General features: G+C 19.5%; 8 protein-coding genes across 8 annotated transcripts; 4 read left to right on the top strand and 4 right to left on the bottom strand. All coding sequences in view use genetic code 6, as the record gives it.

Moving 5' to 3' along the window:
- Positions 1 to 168: 168 nt before the first annotated feature.
- Positions 169 to 318, top strand: TTHERM_000582346 (hypothetical protein; the record flags this gene model as incomplete). The annotated part of the gene is made up of 1 exon (XM_012798335.1): positions 169 to 318. The coding sequence occupies one exon, from the start codon at positions 169 to 171 to the stop codon at positions 316 to 318; it is 150 nt and encodes a 49-aa protein (XP_012653789.1).
- Positions 319 to 3457: 3139 nt separating this feature from the next.
- On the top strand, positions 3458 to 3607 carry TTHERM_000582347 (hypothetical protein; the record flags this gene model as incomplete). Its single annotated transcript, XM_012798336.1, has 1 exon — positions 3458 to 3607. The coding sequence occupies one exon, from the start codon at positions 3458 to 3460 to the stop codon at positions 3605 to 3607; it is 150 nt and encodes a 49-aa protein (XP_012653790.1).
- A 3289-nt stretch (positions 3608 to 6896) lies between these two features.
- Positions 6897 to 7046, top strand: TTHERM_000582348 (hypothetical protein; the record flags this gene model as incomplete). The annotated part of the gene is made up of 1 exon (XM_012798337.1): positions 6897 to 7046. The coding sequence occupies one exon, from the start codon at positions 6897 to 6899 to the stop codon at positions 7044 to 7046; it is 150 nt and encodes a 49-aa protein (XP_012653791.1).
- Positions 7047 to 10249: 3203 nt separating this feature from the next.
- On the top strand, positions 10250 to 10399 carry TTHERM_000582349 (hypothetical protein; the record flags this gene model as incomplete). The annotated part of the gene is made up of 1 exon (XM_012798338.1): positions 10250 to 10399. The coding sequence occupies one exon, from the start codon at positions 10250 to 10252 to the stop codon at positions 10397 to 10399; it is 150 nt and encodes a 49-aa protein (XP_012653792.1).
- Positions 10400 to 10705: 306 nt separating this feature from the next.
- Positions 10706 to 11277, bottom strand: TTHERM_00582350 (transmembrane protein, putative; the record flags this gene model as incomplete). The annotated part of the gene is made up of 2 exons (XM_001018974.2): positions 10706 to 10769; positions 10892 to 11277. 2 exons carry the CDS (start codon positions 11275 to 11277, stop codon positions 10706 to 10708), a joined length of 450 nt encoding a protein of 149 aa, XP_001018974.2.
- A 1428-nt stretch (positions 11278 to 12705) lies between these two features.
- TTHERM_00582360 (AMP-binding enzyme family protein) lies at positions 12706 to 14848 on the bottom strand (the record flags this gene model as incomplete). The annotated part of the gene is made up of 3 exons (XM_001018975.2): positions 12706 to 12860; positions 12923 to 13152; positions 13239 to 14848. 3 exons carry the CDS (start codon positions 14846 to 14848, stop codon positions 12706 to 12708), a joined length of 1995 nt encoding a protein of 664 aa, XP_001018975.2.
- Positions 14849 to 15952: 1104 nt separating this feature from the next.
- TTHERM_00582370 (transmembrane protein, putative) lies at positions 15953 to 17197 on the bottom strand (the record flags this gene model as incomplete). The annotated part of the gene is made up of 2 exons (XM_001018976.3): positions 15953 to 16244; positions 16347 to 17197. 2 exons carry the CDS (start codon positions 17195 to 17197, stop codon positions 15953 to 15955), a joined length of 1143 nt encoding a protein of 380 aa, XP_001018976.3.
- A 2204-nt stretch (positions 17198 to 19401) lies between these two features.
- Positions 19402 to 21919, bottom strand: TTHERM_00582380 (AMP-binding enzyme family protein; the record flags this gene model as incomplete). The annotated part of the gene is made up of 4 exons (XM_001018977.2): positions 19402 to 19463; positions 19886 to 19936; positions 19996 to 20225; positions 20319 to 21919. 4 exons carry the CDS (start codon positions 21917 to 21919, stop codon positions 19402 to 19404), a joined length of 1944 nt encoding a protein of 647 aa, XP_001018977.2.
- Between the last annotated feature and the right edge of the window lie 653 nt (positions 21920 to 22572).

A 22572-nucleotide genomic window follows, 5' to 3' on the forward strand; every position in this document is an offset into this window, starting at 1 on the left:
TCATCAATCTTTGAAGAATTTTTATGCTTGTCTTTTTCTTTCGTCTTTTAATTTTCTAATTAGTTGTCTTATATTTTTAACATTTCATTGTTAATAAATGTTTTATTTTATTATCTTATCGTAGAATTAGATTTTTTTAAGTTATTTGATTATAAAATCTATTGATAAATGTCTTAGTAAACATTCTTTATCAAAATTATAAAGAAATCTTCCTGCAAAGAACTTTAAGATATAAACTTCAAAAAGAAACCTAAAAAGACTAGCAAATTAAATACACTGTTAACTAAAGCTAGAACTGAAGGAATTGTTGGATATTGAATTGATATTTATGAATAAATCTAATCTATTTCCAAATTAATAATACTATAAGCATCGTATCCCAGCTTTTCCTTTATAAACTCTCTATTTAAACTTTAATTATCAATATTATAGTTAAAAGGCATTATAAAACTGGATTCTTATTAAATAAATAAACCATCTTTTATGGTAGTTTTCTAGTTTTATTATTTGATATTAGATGCCTTTAATTAATCTGAAGAAATCAAAATACTAAAAGTTTGATATGATTAACTCATTTTTTTTTTATAAATATCAAAATAAGATAGTGACATTTTTAATTCTATTTCACTACCATTTACAATTTTATCTATCTCCTATTAACTAGCGCAATTTATTTGTTGTGATTCGTCTAATTCATAACAACCTAAAATATACATAGTTATTTGAGTTAGCTTGTAATTGTAATCAAAATTCTATATTTCTATTTTCTAACTATCATCATAAAACTAAATTTAGTCAAGGCATTCAAACTATTGGCCTAAATTTGGGTCTTCACATTTTTTTGTTTCAATACCTACCTAATATGTATTTGTATCATTTTTATATGTACCCTCTATTACTGAATAGGTATATTTTTATTTTTCATTTGTAGGATTGAAATAATTAATCTTAATTGCATAAATATTTTAGTTTATATCTATCTATTGCGTTTAATTATTTATGAGATTCTAAGCTCTATAAACAGGTTCAATTTTATTACTGAAATATAACTCAGTTAAGTAAATAAAGTAAGATAGAGTTAGAGCTATAACAATTATTGTAAAAATTGCTCCGGCTATTGTTCCTTTTTAGATATTTGATCCTCCTATATTAAAATTGAAAGAACTTGAAAATAAATCGATTCTACTAAAACTCATTTTTAATTTCTTAATTTCTTAATTTTTACTTATTTGTTAATATTAAATATTTTTATAATCCATCCAACAAGTATATAAAGTTTTGTATTTTTTTACTTACACAATTTTAAATGCAAACAGTCTTCTAAGCTTATTTTTATTTTAATTATTTTTTGAAACAAAAATAATTTAGTTACAAAAATCTTGATATTAAAAAGATGGTAAATTAATTTAAACCACAATATCACAATTACAAATTTAATAGTAAAAAAAATAATTTACCAAAAGATAAACTGAAATTTTTTTTTAATTAAATCTGTTTAGCTATTTCTATTTATTTACTAAAAAAAATTATTTTATAAATGTAAGTAAATACATCTATAAATTTATTACAAATAATAAAGCTTACAGAAAATAAAATTAATAGATGTATCTAAATTTCATTTTCTATTTTAATTCTTATAAAATCTGTTTGAATTAGTTTTCAAATAATTTCATGTAAATAAAATAATTTGTCTTATGAATTTTTACTGACTAGTTTATGATAATTTTATAATTGATTGCTACTAAAAATAAACCACCATACTAAATATGTTTAGATATACTTTAGCTATTTTTTAGTTTAAAAAAGAAAACATATATTAAAAATTATAAAATATTAAGCATTAATGATTAAATTTATATAATTTCAATTTAATTGGCCATAATTAAAGTTAACATTCTTTAATCAATTCCAAACCATTAATGTATTCTTTTTCAAATAATTTTCACTCAAATTTTTAATTATAAACTGTTTTTAAAATTGTATTCGTTTTATTTCGGCTTAATTAAAAAAATCATGAATTTGATTTGATAATTTGTGGTATATTAGGAAAATAAGAAATCAATTAGATGTTAATAAAATTGATATATAATTATTTATATCTAGAAATGGACTGTCTATTTGTCTATTGAAAATTTAAATAAATTGATATGTTATATAATATAAATAGAAATTTTTAAAAAAAGATTAGAAAAGAAAAAAAATTTGAAAATAATATAAAATAAATTGGAATAAAAATAAAAAAATAATACTTGAATTTATGAAGCTAGACTTATTATTTTATAATATATTATTACAAAAATAAAAAAGTAAATATTTTGAATAAATACAAAAAATATTAAATAAGTTTTGTTTTGTTTTCAGCTAATGTAGCTTTTACTTATAGAGTTTAATATTCTTTAGTCAATATCTTTAATATTGACTGATTCATAGCATTTTCTTAAAAATTTTTGAAAATACTAACTTTATAGATCCTCTGAATTTATAATAGAAAATTATTATTCAAGGTGACTCACTATTTTAACATATCAAAAATTATTAAATTTTTTAAATTATTTAGAAAATTACATTTGTCAGTTTAAATTTCTAAAATCGATTATTTTAAATCTAATAACTAACTGGAGCACCCAATAAAACTTATAGAAGCTAGTTGATCTTATGTTAAGAGCATCATTATTGCTTTCTTCAAAAATATTATATCTTTGTAAAATTATAAAATATCTAAATCTTTTATCATCTATTCTTCAATTTTTTACTTAAACTATTTATCTAAACCTTAAGATTTTAAATCCTTACTTCTTTTAAATAAATATATATTATTATAATAAATAAATATGTGTTAAATTTTATTTTAATTAAATAAAATAAATAAATAATAAATTACCTTAATCCAAATATCAACTTTTTTATAAATTTGTCTTAATGTTTTTATTTGATAGACTGTTATGGATTTATATTTTAAATTTTATTTTATTCTTACTTTGGCTAATTTTAGTTATTTAAAATGATGCTTATTTATTGACCATTATTTCTTTCCTCAAAACAATCTTTTGAGAATATCAAAGATTGGTTATCTTCTTTTTATTTTAATTAATTAGAATAGCTTAACTTAGGCCCTACATTTTAAGTTTTAAATATTGTTTTTTCCTTACTACTTTCTATTTCAGATTCACTTTTTTAATTAATACTTATACATATTTATTAATCTTATTAAAGAAAAGGTGTAAACTTTTCTTAGTCAAATATATTATTTTCTTACTGTTTAATAACTTAGTCTTAAGCTTATTTTTAATAATCAATCTTTGAAGAATTTTAATGTTTATCTTTTTCCTTCACCTTTTAATTTTCTAATTAGTTGTCTTATATTTTTTACATTTCTGTGTTAATAAATGATTTAGTTTATTATCTTATCGTAGAATTAAATTTTTTTAAGTTATTTGATTATAAAATCTATTGATAAATGTCTTAGTAAACATTCTTTATCAAAATTACAAAAAAATCTTCCTGCAAAGAACTTTAAGATATAAACTTCAAAAAGAAACCTAAAAAGACTAACAAATTAAAAACACTGTTAACCAAAGCTAGAACTGAAGGAATTGTTGGGTATTGAATTGATATTTATGAATAAATCTAATCTATTTCTAAATTAACAATACTATAAGGACCGAATCCCAGCTTTTCCTTTATTAGTTATCTATTTAAGCTTTAATTATCAATGTTATAGTTAAAGGGCCTTATAAGACTGGATTCTTATTAAATAAACAAACCATCTTTTATGGTAGTTTTCTAGTTTTATTATTTGATATTAGATGATTTTAATTAATCTGAAGAAATTAAAATACTAAAAGTTTGATATGATTAATTCATTTTTTTTTAATAAATATCAAAATAAGATAGCGACATTTTTAATACTATTTCACTACCATTTACAATTTTATCTATCTCCTATTAACTAGCGCAATTTTTTTGTTGTGATTAGTCTTAATCATAACAGCTTAAAATATACATATTTATTTGAGTTAGCTTGTAATTGTAATCGAAATTCTATATTTCATTTTTCTAACTATCGTCTGCAAACTAAATTTAGCTAAGGCATAAAAACTGTTCATCTAAATTTGGGTCTTAACATTTTTGTGTATTAATAGTTACCTAATATAAATTTGTTTCGTTTTTAAACGAGCCCAATATAACTGGATAAGTATATTTTAAGTTTTCATTTGTAGGATTGAAATAATTAATCTTAATTGCATAAATATTTTAGTTTATATCTATTTATTGCGTTTAATTATTTATGATATTCTAAGCCCTATAAACAGGTTCAATTTTATTACTGAAGTATAACTCAGTTAAGTAAATAAAGTATGAAAGAGTTAACGCTATAACAATTATTGTGAAAATTGCTCCGGCTATTGTTCCTTTTTAGATATTTGATCCTCCTATATTAAAATTGAAAGAACTTGAAAATAAATCGATTCTACTAAAACTCATTTTAATTTCTTACTTTTTACTTACTTATTTATTTATATATATATTTATTATTTTGATAATCGATCGAATTATATAAACATTGTATTCTTCTACTTACACAATTTTATATCATCTAAGCTTATTTTTTATTTTAAGTATTGTTTCGAACTTAAATAATTTAGTTACAAATATATTGATATTAAAAAGTGGGTAAATTTAAATCATTATATCATAATTTCGAATTTAGTAGTCTAAATTTCATTTTCTATTTTAATTCTTATAAAATCTGTTTGAATTAATTTTCAAATAATTTCATGTAAAAAAAATAATTTGTCTTTTAATTTTTGCTTACTAGTTTGTGAGTATTTTTTTATTGATTTCTACTAAAATAAATGACAATCGTTAATATTTTAGATATTTTAAAAAAAAAAAAAAATAAAAATACTAAAATGCTAAAATATTAAGCATGATTTACAGAGTGTATTCTTTAATAAATTCAACTCCACTAATAATTTTAAAGAAAAAATTTTTAAAATTACTTAAATTTTAATAGCAAGAATTAATTCTCATGATGGCTTGCTATTTTATTGTTTAAAAGTTATCAATGAAATTTTTGAATCAAGAATTTAATTATTTACCTTAATCAGACTAAACATTTTTGATAAGTAGTGATTAAATTTAGAATTTTTTTATGCTCTTATTTTAAAGAGAGTATAAAAAATAATATATTGATGGTATATCTGGAGAAACTTTGTGCTTTATTTGTAGTTTTATTTTATAGCTTTCAAATTTACTACCAAATATTTTAATTTAAACACATAGCTAATTTAATTAAAATATTTTATTTAGCTAATTTATTTTCAATTATACAAGAATTATTTAACTTTATTTAGTAAAAGATATTAATCAAACAAATATTAATTTTATTTATTTATTTATTAATTAATTAAAAGCTAAAAATTTAAAGTACAAATGATCAAGTGTTTTCTAAATTCGAAATAGGATGGATAATAAATAGACAAAAAGCAAGAGGGTTACTCTTATTAGTATATTTAAAAACATCAATTCATTTGAAATTATAATAGTTTATTAGTCAGCAATACACACCAGACCAAAAAATTAAATTTATACCCCATAGGTCTATTTTAAATTGGAATAAAAATAAAAAAATAATAATTGTATCTATGGAACTTAACTTATTATTTTATAATATATTATTACAAAAATAAAAAAGTAAATATTTTGAATAAAAACAAAAAATATAAAATAAATTTTGTTTTGTTTTCAGCTGATATAGCTTTTACTAATAGAGTTTAATATTCTTTAATCAATATCTTTAATATTGTCAGATTCATAGCATTTTTTTAAAAATTTTTGAAAATACTAACTTTGTAGATCATCTGAATTTATAATAGAAAATTACTATTCAAGGTGACTCACTATTTTAATTTTTATTAAAAATTATTAAATTTGTTTAATTATTTAGTAAATTAATTACATTTGTCAGTCTAAATTTCTATGATAGGTTATTTTTAATCTAATTAATAGCTCGAACATCCAATAAAATTTATTGAAGCTAGTTGATCCTATGTTAAGAGCATCATTATTGCTTTCTTCAAAAATATTATATCTTTATAAAATGATAAGATATCTAAATCTTTTATCAGCTATTCTTCAATTTTTTGCTTACGCTATTTATCTAAACCTTAAGATTTTAAATCCTTACTTCTTTTAAATTAATAAATATGAATTAAATTTTATTTTGATTGGGTAAAATAAATAAATAATAAATTATTTACCTAAATCCAAATATTAACTTTTTTATAAATTTATCTTAATTTTTTTATATGATAGGCTGCTATGGCTTTATTGGATTTGTATTTTAAATTTTATTTGTTTCCTACTTTGGCTAATTTTATTTATTTAAAATAATGCTTACTTAACCATCATTTCTTTCCTCAAAACAATCTTTTGACAAGACCAAAGATTGGTTGTCATCTTTTTATTTTAATTAATTAGAATAGCTTAATTTAGGCCCTACATTTTAAATTTTAAATTTTGTTTTTTCCTTACTACTTTCTATTTCAGATTCACTTTTTTAAACAAAACTTATAAATATTTATTAATCTTATTAAAGAAAAGATGTAAATTTTTCTTAGTCAAGTATGCTATTTTCTTACTATTTAAGAACTTAGTTTTAAGCTAATTTTTAATCATCAATTTTTTAAGAATTTTAATCCTTATCTTTTTCCTTCATCTTTTAATTTTCTAATTAATTTTCTTATAATTTCTATTTTTTTAAATATTTTACACAACACAATACCTTTTTAAATTATTTTTAAAAATCAATAAATTTCACATCTGATTTATTTTATTAGCTTTCAGTAGAATTTGAAAACTTTAAGTTATTTAATTATAAAATCTATTGATAAATGTCTTAGTAAACATTCTTTATCAAAATCACAAAGAAATCTTCCTTCAAAGAACATTAAGATATAATCTTCAAAAAGAAACCTAAAATGACTAACAAATTAAATACACTGTTAACCTAAGCTAGAACTGAAGGAATTGTTGGGTATTGAATTGATATTTATGAATAAACCTAATCTATTTACAAATTAACAATAATATAAGCACTGAATCCCAGTTTTTCCTTTATAAATTATCTATCTAAGCTTTAACTATCAATATTATAGTTAAAAGGCCTTATAAAACTGGATTCTTATTAAATAAATAAACCGTCTTTTATGGTAGTTTTCTAGTTTTATTATTTGATATTAGATGATTTTAATTAATCTTGTGAAATCAAAATATTAAAAGTTTGATATGATTAACTCATTTTTTTTTAATAAATATCAAAATAAGATAGTGACATTTTTAATATTATTTCACTGCCATTTACCATTTCATCTATATCCTATTAACTAGCACAATTTTTTTTATTTTATTCTTCTTACTCTTGACAACTTTAAATATACATATTTATATGAGCTAGCTTGTAATTATAATCAAAATTCTATATTTCGTTTTTCTAATTATCATCTAAAAATTAAATTTAGTCATCAAGACATTCAAACCTTTCGCCTAAATTTGGGTCTTCACATTTTTTTGTTGGAATAATTGCATAATAAATATTTGTATCGTTTTTATATGCACCCACTATAAATGGATAAATATATTTTAAGTTTTCATCTGGAGGAATGAGATAATTAATCTTAATTGCGTAAATATTTGAGTTTATATCTACCTATTGCGTTTAATTATTTATGATATTCTGAGCCCTATAAACAGGTTCAATTTTATTGGTGAAGTATAGCTCAAATAAGTAAATAAAGTATGAAAGAGTTAAAGCAACAACAATTATAGTGAAAATTGCTCCGGCTATTGTTCCTTTTTAGATACTTGATCCTCCTATATTAAAATTGAAAGAGCTTGAAAATAAATCTATTCTACTAAAACTCATTTTTAATTTCTTAATCTTTACTTATTTATTTATTTTTATATTTATAATTTTTATAATCCATCGAATTTATAAAGTTTTGTATTTTTTACTTACACAATTTTAAATGAAAACACTCATCTAAGTTTTTTTTAATATAAAAAATTTTTAAAACGTAAATAATTTAGTTACAAGAATCTTGATATTAAAAAGCAGGTAAATTTAAAACAGTATATCATAATCGTGAATTTAGTAGTACAGAAAAAATTTAACCAAATGATGAGCTGAAATTTTTTTTGAATTAAATCTATTTAGCTACTATTATTTATTTATGAAAGAAAAATTATTTTATAAAGCTAAGTAAATACATTAATAAAATTGTAAAGCTTACAGAAAATAAAATTAAAAGATGTATCTAAATTTATTTATATTTTAATTCTTTTTGAATCAGTTTAAATTAATTTTCAAATAATTTCATGTAAAAAAATAATCTCTCAATTTAATTTTTGCTAACAGCTAATTCAACCTGAGTAACTCTTGTATTTAATTTTGTATAACAAATCAATTTATATACCTTAAAATTTGAAATAAACTCCTTAAATTTAATAGTCATCTAACATTTTTTAAATATCTATTCATTCATTCTAAAATCAATGAAAATTTTTTTTAATGGGGATTTAGAAATTTCTACCCTATGATATATAAGATTTTAATCTCAAATTGCATTTAGTTAATGACAATTCCTGCTACAAACTTACCTACAGCTTTATTTTCAAAGATAGGTAATCTTGTATCCTTAAAAAAATAGAACAAAATAAAATAAATTAATAGATTTTTTTTTCTATTTAAATTTAATTCTAATGATATTTCATTTTACTTTTAAATATTATATAATCATTCTAATAATTTTTTTCCATGGATATATGGATTGATTTTGATCCATTCAACAGTCATTTTATTATAACAACATACTCTATTACTTAGTCTATAATATTAATAATCTAATAGCCAAATTTTGTTTAGGAGTTAATGAATTTAAAATAATAACATTTTTAACTTTTAAAAGTATAAAAACAACTAATCAAATAAAATTTAATATGTATTTGGATAACCATAACACTAATTATATAAGGTTTTGGATATTATGAAGCAGAGTTTAAGTGCAAATTAAAAATTTTACAGTATCACGAAAATGAAAAAGTAAATATTTTGAATAAACACAAAAGGTATTAAATAAACATTTTTGCTTTCTTTCAGTTAATATAGCTTTTACTTATAGAGTTTAAAATTCTTTAATCAATCTCATTTATATTGTCTTTATCATAGCATTTACTTAGAAATTTTTGAAAATATTAACTTTTTAGATCATCAGAATTTATAATAGAAAATTGTTATTCAAAGTGACTCACTATTTATTTTAAAATATTGTAAAAAATATTAAATTTTTTAAATTATTTAGAATATTACGTTTGTCAGTCTAAATTTTTAAGATCGATTATTATTAATCTAATAACTAACTGGAACACCCAATAAAACAAATAGAAGCTAGTTGATCTTATGTTAAAAGCATCATTATTGCTTTCTTCAAAAATATTATATCTTTGTAAAATTATAAAATATCTAAATCTTTTATCAGCTATTCTTCTATTTTTTTCTTACACTATTTATCTAAACCTTAAGATTTTAAATCCTAACTTCTTTAAATTTAATTATAAAAATACGTTGAATTTTATTTAAATTAAGTAAAATAAATTAATAAAAAAATAATAAATTATTTACCTAAATCCAAATATTAACTTTTTTATAAATTTATCTTAATGATCTTATTTGATAGACTGTTATGGATTTATAATTTCATTTTAAATTTATTCCTACTTTGGCTAATTTTAGTTATTTAAAATGATGCTTACTTAACCTTTATTTCTTTCCTTAAGAGAATCTTTTGAGAATATTTAAGATTGGTTGTCGTCTTTTTATTTTAATTAATTATGATAGCTTAATTTAGGTCCTACACTTTCAATTTTCAATTTTGTATTTTCCTTACTACTTTTCATTTCAGATTCACTTTTTTAAACAATATTATTTATTGATATTTATTAATCTTATTATATTAAAGGCGTAAAGTTTTCTTTGTGAATAATGCTATTTTATTACTGTTTAATAACTTAGTCTGTAGCTAATTTTAAATCATATATCTTTGAAGAATTTTAATGCTTGTCTTTTTCCTTCGTTTTTTAATTTTCTAATTAATTGTTTTATATTATTAACATTTGATCGTTAATAAATGATATATTTTTTTAAGAATTTGACTTTTTTAAGTTATTTAATTATAAAATCTATTGATAAATGTCTTAGTAAACATTCTTTATCAAAATTACAAAGAAATCTTCCTTCAAAGAACTTTAGGATATAAACTTCAAAAAGAAACCTAAAAAGACTAACAAATTAAATACACTGTTAACTAAAGCTAGAACTGTAGGAATTGTTGGGTATTGAATTGATATTTATGAATAAATCTAATCTATTTACAAATTAATAATGCTATAAGCATCATATCCCAGATTATCCTTTACAAATTATTTATCTAAGCTTTAATTATCAATATTATAGTTAAAAGGATTTGTAGAGCTTGATTCTTATTAAATAAATAAACCGTCTTTTACGGAAGTTATCTAGTTTTGTTATTTGATATTAACTTACCTCAATTTAGTCGATTAAAGCTGAATATTAAAAGTTTGATATGATAAACTCATTTTTTTTTTATAAATATCAAAATAAGATAATGACATTTTTAATACTATTTCACTACCATTTAAGATTTTATCTATCTGCTATTAACTCGCACAATTTTTTTGTTGTGATGGGTCTTAATCATAACAATTTAAAATATACATATTTATTTAAGCTAACTTGTAATTGTAATCAAAATTCTATATATCATTTTTCTAATTATCATCTTAAAACTAAATTTAATCAAGACATTAAAACCGCTCATCTAAATTTGGGTCTTCACATTTTTTTGTTACAATAGTTACCTATTAAAAATGGGTATCATTTTTATAAGAACCCACTACAACTGTAGTAGTATATTATAAGTGACTATTTGTAGGATCGAAGTAATTAATCTTAATTGCATAAATATTTTAGTTTATATCTATCGATTGCGTTTAATTATTAATGATATTCTAAGCCCTATAAACAGGTTCAATTTTATTGCTGAAGTACAACTCAATTAAGTAAATAGAGTATGAAAGAGTTAAACCAAAAACAATTATTGTAAAAATTGCTCCAAATATTGTTCCTTTTGAGACATTTGATCCTCCTATATTAAAATTGAAAGAGCTTGAAAATAAATCGATTCTACTAAAACTCATTTTTAATTTATATATTTTTATTTATTTATATACATTTATAATTTTTATAATCCATCGAATTATATAAAGTTTTTTATTTTTTACTTACACAATTTTATATGCAAGCAAACACTTACCTAAGTTTATTTTTATTTAAATAAACTTGTCGAACATAAATAATTTAATTACAAAAATCTTGATATTAAAAAGCTAGTAAATTTAAACCACAAAATCACAATAAAGATTAAATAGTACAGAAAATAATTTTACCAGAAGATGAACTGAAATTTTTTTGAATTAAATCTGTTAACTATTTCTACTTATTTATAAAGAAAAAAAAAATTTATGTAGGTTAGTAAATATATCAATCAATCCAAATAATAAAGCTTACATAAAATAGAATGAAAAGTTGTCTCTAAATTTTATTCTTTTTTAATTCTTATAAAATCTGTTTTAATTAATTTTCAAATAGTTTCATCTCAAAAAATAATTTGTCTATTTAATTTTTGCTTTCTAGTTTGTGTATGATTTATAATTAATTGGTTTCTTTTAAAGTAAACCATGATAGGTAGGTAATATTTATTTTAGCTATTTTTTTGTTTAAAAAACAAACATACTAAAATATGAAGTATTTAAATTTAATTTATATAATTTCAATTAAATTGTCAATAATTTGGTGAGTAAGTATTCTTTAATCAATTCCACTTTACTAATATATTCTTTTTCAAATAATTTCCCCTAAAATTTTAAAGTATAAATATCAAAATTACTTAGAATTTAAAAGCAAGGATTAATTCTCATCATAGCTTCATATTTTATTGTTTGTTTAAAAAAAGATCACAAATATTTTTTAAATCAAGAATTTAATAAGCTACCTTAATCAGACTAAACACTTTTGATAAATAGTGATTGGATTTAGAATTTTTATATAATTATTTTTAATTTTTAAGTTTCCTATCTATATATTAATTGAATTATTTATATTATTCCTCATGTATTATTACTATTAGATAATTTAATGAATTAAAAAACTGTTGAATATGTTGAGAAGCTTTTTTTAGTAAAATATTGATTATAATTATTTATATTAATCATATGATAATTATTTTAAAAACTTTAATATAATTCATTTTTTTAAATCTTTTAAAGGATAAACTACTTCATTTTTTTTGTTTTATTTAAAAAAAAGGCCAAAAAAATATAATTTTTAATTTTTTTTTGCTTATTTTAGAATGTAAAAGGTAGTTAGTTTATTTTAGAAATTATTTTTCTATAAATTAATTAACTAAAATTTAAAATTAATTTTGACCACCCTAACACTAATTATATATGACCAAGTAGTATTAAGCTTAGTTAAATTGAAAATTAACAAATTTTTAAAGTATTACTAAAATATAAATGTTAATATTTATAATAAACACAAAAGGTATAAAATAAATATTTTTGTATTCAATTAATATAGCTTTTACTAAGAGAGTTTAAAATTCTTTAATCAATCTCATTAATATTTTCCTTATCATAACATTTTCTTAAAAATTTTTGAAAGTATTAACTTTGTAGATCATCTGAATTTATAATAGAAAATTGTTATTCAAAATGACTCACTATTTATTTTAATATATAATAAAAAATATTACATTTTTAAATTATTTAGTAAATTAATTACATTTGTCAGTCTAAATTTCTAAGAATGGTTATTTTAAATCTAATAAATAGCTCGAATATCCAATAAAATTTATAGAAGCTAGTTGATCTTATGTTAAGAGCATCATAATTGCTTTCTTTAAAAACATTATATCTTTGTAAAATTATAAAATATCTAAATCCTTTATCAGCTACTCTTCAATTTTTTGCTTACGCTATTTATTTAAAACTTAAGATTTTAAGTCCTTACTTCTTTTAAATAAATATCATTAAAATAAATAAATATTTGTTGAATTTCATTTTGATCAAATAAAATAAATAAATAATAAATTATTTACCTAAATCCAAATATAAGCTTTTTTATAGATTCATCTTAATCTTTTTATTTGATAGGCTGCTTTTGATTTATTGGAATGATATTTTAAATTTTATTTAATTCCTACTTTGGCTAATTTTAGTTATTTAAAACGATGCTTACTTAACCGTCATTTCTTTCCTCAAAACAATCTTTTGAGAGAATCAAAGATTGGTTGTCATCTTTTTATTTTAATTAATTAGAATAGCTTAATTTAGGCCCTACATTTTAAACTTTAAATTTTGTTTTTTCCTTATTACTTCCCATTTCAGATTCACTTTTTTAAATTATGTTTATACATATTTATTAATTTTATTAAAGAAAAGGTGTAAACTTTTCTTAGTCAAAGATGTTATTTTCTTATTCTTTAATAACTTAGCTTTAAGCTAGTTTTTAATCATCACTCTTTGAAGAATTTTAATGATTATCTTTTTCCTTTCCCTTTATATTTGCTAATTAATTGTCCTATATCTTTTACGTTTGATTGCTAATAAATGATTTATTTTATTAGCTTACAATAGAATTTGACTTTTTTAGGTTATTTGATTAATAAATCTATTGATAAATGTCTTAGTAAACATTCTTTATCAAAATTACAAAGAAATCTTCCTGCAAAGAACTTTATGATATAAACTTCAAAAAGAAACCTAAAAAGACTAACATATTAAATACACTGTTAACCAAAGCTAGAACTGAAGGAATAGTTGGATATTGAATTGATATTTATGAATAAATCTAATCTATTTCCAAATTAACAAAGCTATAAGCACCGAATCCTAGTGTTTCCTTAAAAAATTATCTATTTAAGCTTTAGTTATCAATATTATAGTTAAAAGGTATTATAAAATTAGATTCTTATTAAATAAATAAACCGTCTTTTATGGTAGTTTTCTAGTTTTACTATTTGATATTAGTTTTTTTTAATTAATCTGAAGAAATTAAAATATTAATAGTTTAATAAGATTAATTCATTTTTTTTTAATAAATATCAAAATAAGACAGTGACATTTTTAATACTATTTCACTTCCGTTTACTATTTTATCTATTTCCTATTAGCTAGCACAATTTTTTTTTTGCGATTCTACTTAATCTTAACAACTTTAAACATATATGCCTATTTGAGCTAACTTGTAATTGTAATCAAAATTCTATATCTCACTTTTCTGGTTATCATCTGAAAACTAAATTTAATCAAGGCATACAAACTATTCATCTAAATTTGGGTCATCACATTTTTTAGTGTTAATATTTACAAACTATTTGTTTGTATCGTTTTTATATGTGCCAACTATTGATGGAAAGATATATTTTAAGTTTTCATTTGGAGGATAGAGATAGTTAAACTTAATTGCGTAAATATTTTAGTTTAAATCTATCTATTGTGTTTAATTATTTATGATATTCTAAGCCCTATAAACAGGTTCAATATTATTGCTGAAGTATAACTCAATTACATAAATAAAGTATGAAAGAGTTAAAGCTAAAATAATTATTGTAAAAGTTGCTCCAGCTATTGTTCCTTTTTAGATATTTGATCCACCAATATTAAAATTGAAAGAGCTTGAAAATAAATCGATTTTATTAAAACTCATTTTTTAATTTTTTAACTTTTACTAATTTATTAATATTTATGATTTTAATAATCCATAGAATTATATAAAGTTTTGTATTTTTCTACTTACACAATTTTATATGCAAATACTCATCTATCTGAGCTTATTTCTATTTTAAAAATTTCTTCGAAAAAAATAATTTAGTTACAAAAATCTTGATATTAAAAAGCTAGCAAATTTAAACCATTATATCAAAATTACAAATATAGTAGTACAAAAAATAACTTTACCAATAGATGAGTTGAAATTTTTTTTGAAATCTATTTAGCTATTACTATTTATTTATGAAAGAGATAATTTTATTAAGGTAAGTAAATACATCAATAAATCTATAAAAAATAATAAAGCTTACAGAAAATAAAATTAAAAGATGTATTTAAATTTGTTTTTATATTTTAATTCCTATAAATTCTGTTTGAATTATTTTCAAATAATTTCATGTAAAGAAAATAATTTGTCTTTTTAATTTTTAACATAACTAATGAAAATTTTATAATTGATTACTGCTATAAATAAAGCACAATAGTAACATTTTTAGCTACACTTTAGCTATTTTTTGTTTAAAAAGAAAACAAATTAAAATATAAAAAAATATTAAGTATTTTTAGTTAAATTTATATAATTTCAATTAAATTGTCCATAATTAATTTACAGAGTTATTATTTATTTTTAATTAACTCCCCTACACTTACTGATATATTCTTTTTTAATCTAAAAAATTTACTTAGTTAATTAGGTAGGTATTAGAAATTTTTTTTTCTATCAACTAATCAATTAAAATTTAATATGCATTTAGACCACTATAACACAAATTATATATGACCTTAGCTGGTCTTTGTTAAATGAAAAATTAAAAAATTTACAAAGTATTACGAAAATATAAAAGTAAATATTTTGAATAAACATAAAAGGTTTTAAATAATTTTTTTTTTCAGTTTATATAACTTTTGCTTATAGAGTTTAAAATTCTTTAATCAATCTCATTAATATTGTCCTTACCATAACATTTTCTTAAAAATTTTTGAAAATATTAACTTTGTAGATCATCTGAATTTATAATAGAAAATTGTTATTCAAAATAACTCACTATTTTAATATTTTATAAAAAATATTTAATTTTTTAAATTATTTAGTAAACTAATTACATTTGTCAGTTTAAATTTCTAAGATCGATTATTTTAAATTTAATAAATGGCTAGAACATCCAATAAAATTTATAGAAGCCAACTGATCTTATGTTAAGATCATCATTATTGCTTTCTTCAAAAATATTATATCTTTGTAAAATTATAATATATCTAAATCTTTTATCAGCTAATCTTCAATTTTTTGCTTATTCTATTTATCTAAACCTTAAGATTTTAAATCCTTACTTCTATTAAATAAATATCATTATAATAAATTAATTAATAAATAAATATGTGTTGAATTATATTTTGATTAAGTAAAATAAAAAAATAAATAAATAATTATTTACCCAAATCCAAATATTAGCTTTTTTATAAATTTATCTTAATTTTTTTATTTGATTGGCTGTTATGGATTTATATTTTAAATTTTATTTTATTCCTACTTTGGCTAATTTTAGTTACTTAAAGTGATGCTTACTTAACCATTATTTCTTTCTTCAAAACAATCTTTTGAGAATATCAAAGATTGGTGGTTGTCATCTTTTTATTTTAAATAATTAGAATAGCTTAATTTAGGCCCTAAATTTTAAATTTTCAATTTTTTATTCTCCTTCCTACTTTTCATTTCAGATTCACTTTTTTAAGTAATACTTCTACATATTTATTAATCTTACTAAGGAAGAGATGTAAACTTTTCTGAGTGAAATATGTTATTTTCTTACTGTTTAATTACTTAATTATAAGCTAATTTTTAATCATCAATCTCTTAAGAATTTTAATCCTTATCTTTTTCCTTTCCCATTTAATTTTATTATTAATTGTCTTATATATTTTACATTTCATTGTTAATAAATGATTTATTTTATTAGCTTATAATAGAATTTGACCTTTTTAAGTTATTTGATTATAAAATCTATTGATAAATGTCTTAGTAAACATTCTTTATCAAAATTACAAAGAAATCTTCATGCAAAGAACTTTAAGATATAAACTTCAAAAAGAAACCTAAAAAGACTAACAAATTAAATACACTGTTAACTAAAGCTAGAACTGAAGGAATTGTTGGGTATTGAATTGATATTTATGAATAAACCTAATCTACTTGCAAATTAATAATGCTATAAGCATCGAATCCTAGCTATTACAAGATTAATTATCTATTTAAGCTTTAAGTATCAATATTATAGTTAAAAGGCATAATAAAATTAGATTCTTATTAAATAAACAAACCGTCTTTTATAGTAGTTTACTAATTTTGTTATTTGATATTAGATGCCTTTAATTAGTCTGAAGAAATCAAAATATTAAAAGTTTGATATGATTAATTAATTTTTTTTTAATAAATATCAAAATAATAAAGTGACATTTTTAATTATATTTCACTACCATTTAAAATTTTATCTATGTCCTATTAACTAGCGCAATTTTTTTGTTGTGATTTGTCTTAATCTTAACAACTTAAAATGTACATACTTATTTGAAATAGCTTGTAATTGTAATCAAAATTCTATATATCATTTTTCGAATCATCATCTAAAAACTAAATTTAATCAAAACATTAAAATTATTAGCCTAAATTTGGGTCTTCACATTATTTTGTGCCAATATTTACAGAATATGTATTTGTAGCGTTTTTATAAACACCCTGTATTAATTAATAGGTATATTATATCTGTTAATCCTAAGAAGTAGTATAACTAATCTGAAACGCATAAATATTTGAGTTTATATCTATCCCCTGTGTTTAATTATTTATGATATTCTAAGCCCTATAAGCAGGTTCAATTTTATTGCTGAAGTATAACTCAATTACGTAAATAAAGTATGAAAGAGTTAAAGCTAAAATAATTATTGTAAAAGTTGCTCCAGCTAATGTTCCTTTTTAGACATTTGATCCTCCTATATTAAAATTGAAAGAGCTTGAAAATAAATCTATTCTATTAAAATTCATTTTTAATTTCTTATTTTTTACTTATTTATTGATTGATTGATTGATTTATTTATTGATTTATATTTATTATTTTTTTTATCCAAGAAATTATATAGAGTTTTTAATTTTTTTACTTACACAATTTTATATGCAAACTCTCTAAGCTTATATTAATGATTATAAGAATTTCTTCTTGAAACAAAAATAAGAAATCGATTCTACTAAAATTGATTTTTAATTTCTTATTTTTTACTTATTTATTTAAATTTAATATTTTTTTTATCCATGAAAGTAAAGAGAGTTTTTAATTTTTCTACTTACACAATTTTATATGCTCTCTTCTAAGCTTATATTGATTATAACAATTTCTTGAAACAAAAATAATTTAGTTAAAAAAATTTTGATTTTAAAAAGCTGGTAAATTTCAATCACAATATCAAAATTATTTAGCAGTTAAGAAAATAATTTTACCAAAATATGAGCTGAAATTTTTTTTGAATTAAATCTGTTTAACTATTTCTATTTATTTATTTATGAAAGAAAATTATTTTATAAAGCTAAGTAAATACATCAACAAATCTATAACAAATAATAAAGCTTACAGAAAATAAGATTAAAAGATGTACATAAATTTCATAACATTTTAATTCTTATAAAATCTGTTTGAATCAATTTTCAAATAATTTTGTGTAAAAAAATAATTTGTCTTTTTAATTTTTGCTTACTAGTTGTGAATTTTATAATTGATTACTACTAAAAATAAACTTCAAAACACAATACGTTTAGCTATTTTTGGTTTAAAAAAGTAAACATACTAAAATATGATAAAATATTAATCATTATTAATTCAATTTATATAATTTCAATTAAATTTTCCATAATTTTCAGAGTTAGTATACTTTAATCAATTTTATTCCTCTAACATATTCTTTTTCAAATAATTTTTCCTAAAAAAAATTTTCAATTATAAATTTCAAAAGTCCTAATAACTTAATAGCAAGAATTGATTCTCTTAATGATTTGCTATTTTTTTGTTTAAAAATTGCTTAAAAAAAATTTTTAATCAATAATTTAATAAGTTACCTTCACTTTAATAAGTAGTGATTTAATTTAGAATTAAAAACAGAAACTAATGGAATGAGAGAAAAATTCTAATAAAATTCTTATTTTAGAGTAATAAAGAAAAAATCAAAAATATAAATTGTAAAACCTATATTTTATTTAATAAAGATATTGAGTAAAAAACAATTTTAATTTTTATCTAGTATTAAATAATCTATTCAAATTTTAAAAATTAATCAGTTTACAAACTAAAAATCTCTAAAATCTTGGTAATACAAACTCAAACTGCAAATAAATAGATAAACTATAATTATATAATCAATTAGAATTAGATAAAATGTAAATATATATACTGTAATTCTTCATTAATTAAGGCCATTTTAGAAAGTTTTTAATTTAGGCCATTTTTTTCAAAAAGATACATGGATTGCCTTTAATCTATTAACACTAATTTTATTATCCACAACATTCTCTATTATATTGTATAATAATCTAATAGTCAAATTTTGTTAAATCGTTAATAATATTTTTAACTTATTTAAGTATTAAAAAATTTCTAAAAAATTTACTTACTTACTTAGTTAGTTAGTTAGTTAGTTAGTTAGTAGAAATTATTTTTTCTATCAACTAATCAATTAAAATTTTATATGCATTTATACCACCATAACACTAATTATATATGACCTTAGAGGTCTTTGTTAAATGGCAAATTAACAAATTTTTATAGTATTACAAAAATATAAATGTAAATATTTTTAAAAAACACAAAAGGTTTTAAATAATTATTTTATCAGTTAATATAGCTTTTGCTTATAGAATTTAAAATTCTTTAATCAATATCATTAATATTGTCCTAACCATAACATTTTCTTAAAAATTTTTAAAAATATTAACTTTGTAGATTGTCTGAATTTATAATAGAAAATTGTTATTCTAAATGACTCACTATTGATTTTAATATATTATAAAAAATATTAAATTTTTTAAATTATTTAGTAATTTACATTTGTCAGTTTAAATTTCTAAGATCGATTATTTTTAATCTAATAAATGGCTAGAACATCCAATAAAATTTATAGAAGCTAACTGATCCTGTGTTAAGAGCATCATTATTGCTTTCTTCAAAAATATTATATCTTTGTAAAATTATAAAATATCTAAATCTTTTATCAGCTACTCTTCAATTTTTTGCTTATTCTATTGATCTAAACCTTAAGATTTTAAATCTTTACTTCTTTTAAATAAATATTATAAAATAAATTAGTTAATAGATAAATATGAATTGAATTTTATTTTGATTAAGGAAAATAAAAATATTAATATTTACCTAAATCCAAATATTAGCTTTTTTATAAATTAATCTTAATGTTTTTATTTGATAGGCTGTTATGGATTTATATTTTAAATTTTATTTTATTCCTACTTAAGCTAATTTTAGTTATTTAAAGTGAAGCTTACTTAACCATTATTTCTTTCCTCAAAACAATCTTTTGAGAAAATCAAGGATTGGTCGTTATCTTTTTATTTTAATTAATTAGAATAACTTAATTTAGGCCCTATATTTTAAAATTTCAGTTTTGTATTTTCCTTCCTGCTTTTAATTTCAGATTCACTTTTTTAAGTAATACTTATAGATATTTATTAATCTTATTAAGGAAAAGTTGTAAACTTTTCTAAGTGAAATATGCTATTTTCTTACTATTTAATAGCTTAGTTTTAAGCTAATTTTTAATCATCAAATTTTTAAGAATTATAATGCTTATCTTTTTCCTTCCATGTTATATTTACTAATTAATTGTCTAATATATTTTACATTTCATTATTAATAAATGATGTATTTTATTAGCTTATAAAAAAATTTGATTTTTTTAAGTTATTTAATTCTAAAATCTATTGATAAATGTCTTAGTAAACATTCTTTATCAAAATCACAAAAAAATCTTCCTGCAAAGAACTTTAAGATATAAACTTCAAAAAGAAACCTAAAAATACTAACAAGTTAAATACGCTATTAACTAAAGCTAGAACTGAAGGAATAGTTGGGTATTGAATTGATATTTATGAATAAATCTAATCTATTTCCAAATTAATAATGCTATAAACATCGTATCCCAGCTATTACATCATTAATTATTTATTTAAGCTTTAAGTATCAATATTATAGTTAAAAGGCTTTATAAAACTTGATTCTTATTAAATAAATAAACCATCTTTTATGGTAGTTTTCTAGTTTTGTTATTTGATAGTAGATGCCTTTAATTAATCTGAAGAAATCAAAATATTAAAAGTTTGATATGATTAATTCATTTCTTTTTAATAAATATCAAAATAAGAAAGTGAAATTTTTAATACTATTTCACTACCACTTAAAATTTTATCTATTTCCTATTAGCTAGCGCAATTTTGTTGTTGTGATTTGTCTTAATCTTAACAACTTAAAATAAGCATACTAATTTGAGAAAGTTTGTAATTGTAATCAAAATTCTATATATCTTTTTTCGAATCATCATCTAAAAACTAAATTTAATCAAGACATTCAAACTATTCTCCTAAATTTGGGTCTTCACATTTTTTTGTGACAATATTTACAAACTATGTATTTGTAGCGTTTTTATATATACCCCGTATTAATGAATAGGTATATTATATCTGTTCATCCATAGAATCGCTATAATTAATCATAATTGCATAAATATTTGAGTTTATATCTATATGTTGCGTTTAATTATTAATGATATTTTAAGCCCTATAAACAGGTTCAATTTTATTGCTGAAGTATAACTCAATTAAGTAAATAGAGTATGAAAGAGTTAAAGCTAAAACAATTATTGTGAAAATTACTCCAGCTGTTGTTCCTTTTTAGATATTTGATCCTCCTATATTAAAATTGAAAGAGCTTGAAAATAAATCGATTCTACTAAAACTCATTTTTAATTTCTTATTTTTACTTATTTATTTATTTATTTATTTATTTATTAATATTTATGATTTATTTTTATAATCCATCGAATTATATAAAGTTTTGTATTTTATTACTTACACAATTTTATATACAAAATATCTTCTAAGCTTATATTGATTATAAGAATTTCTTGAAACAAAAATAATTTAGTTACAAAAATCTTGATGTTAAAAAGCTGGTAAATTTAAACCACAATATCAAAATTACAAATTTAGCAGTAAAGAAAATAATTTTACCAAAAGACGAGCTAAAATTTTTTTTGTATTAAATCTGTTTAACTATTATTATTTAAGTAAATACATCAACAAATCTATAACAAATAATAATGCTTACAGAAAATAAAATTAAAAGATGTATATAAATTTCATACTATTTTAATTCTTATAAAATCTGTTAGAATTAATTTTCAAATAATTTTGTGTAAAAAAAATAATTTGTACTATTTTGTGAGAATTTTATAATTGATTACTACTAAAAATAAACCACAAAACGTAATATATTTAGTTATACTTTAGCTATTTTTGGTTTAAAAAGTAAACATATGAAAATATGATAAAATATTAAACATTTTTAATTCAAATTATTTAATTTCAATTAAATTATCTATAATTAATTTACA

The sequence above is a fragment of the Tetrahymena thermophila genome, assembly GCF_000189635.1.
Source record: "Tetrahymena thermophila SB210 genomic scaffold scf_8254592, whole genome shotgun sequence".
NCBI lineage: Eukaryota > Ciliophora > Oligohymenophorea > Hymenostomatida > Tetrahymenidae > Tetrahymena > Tetrahymena thermophila.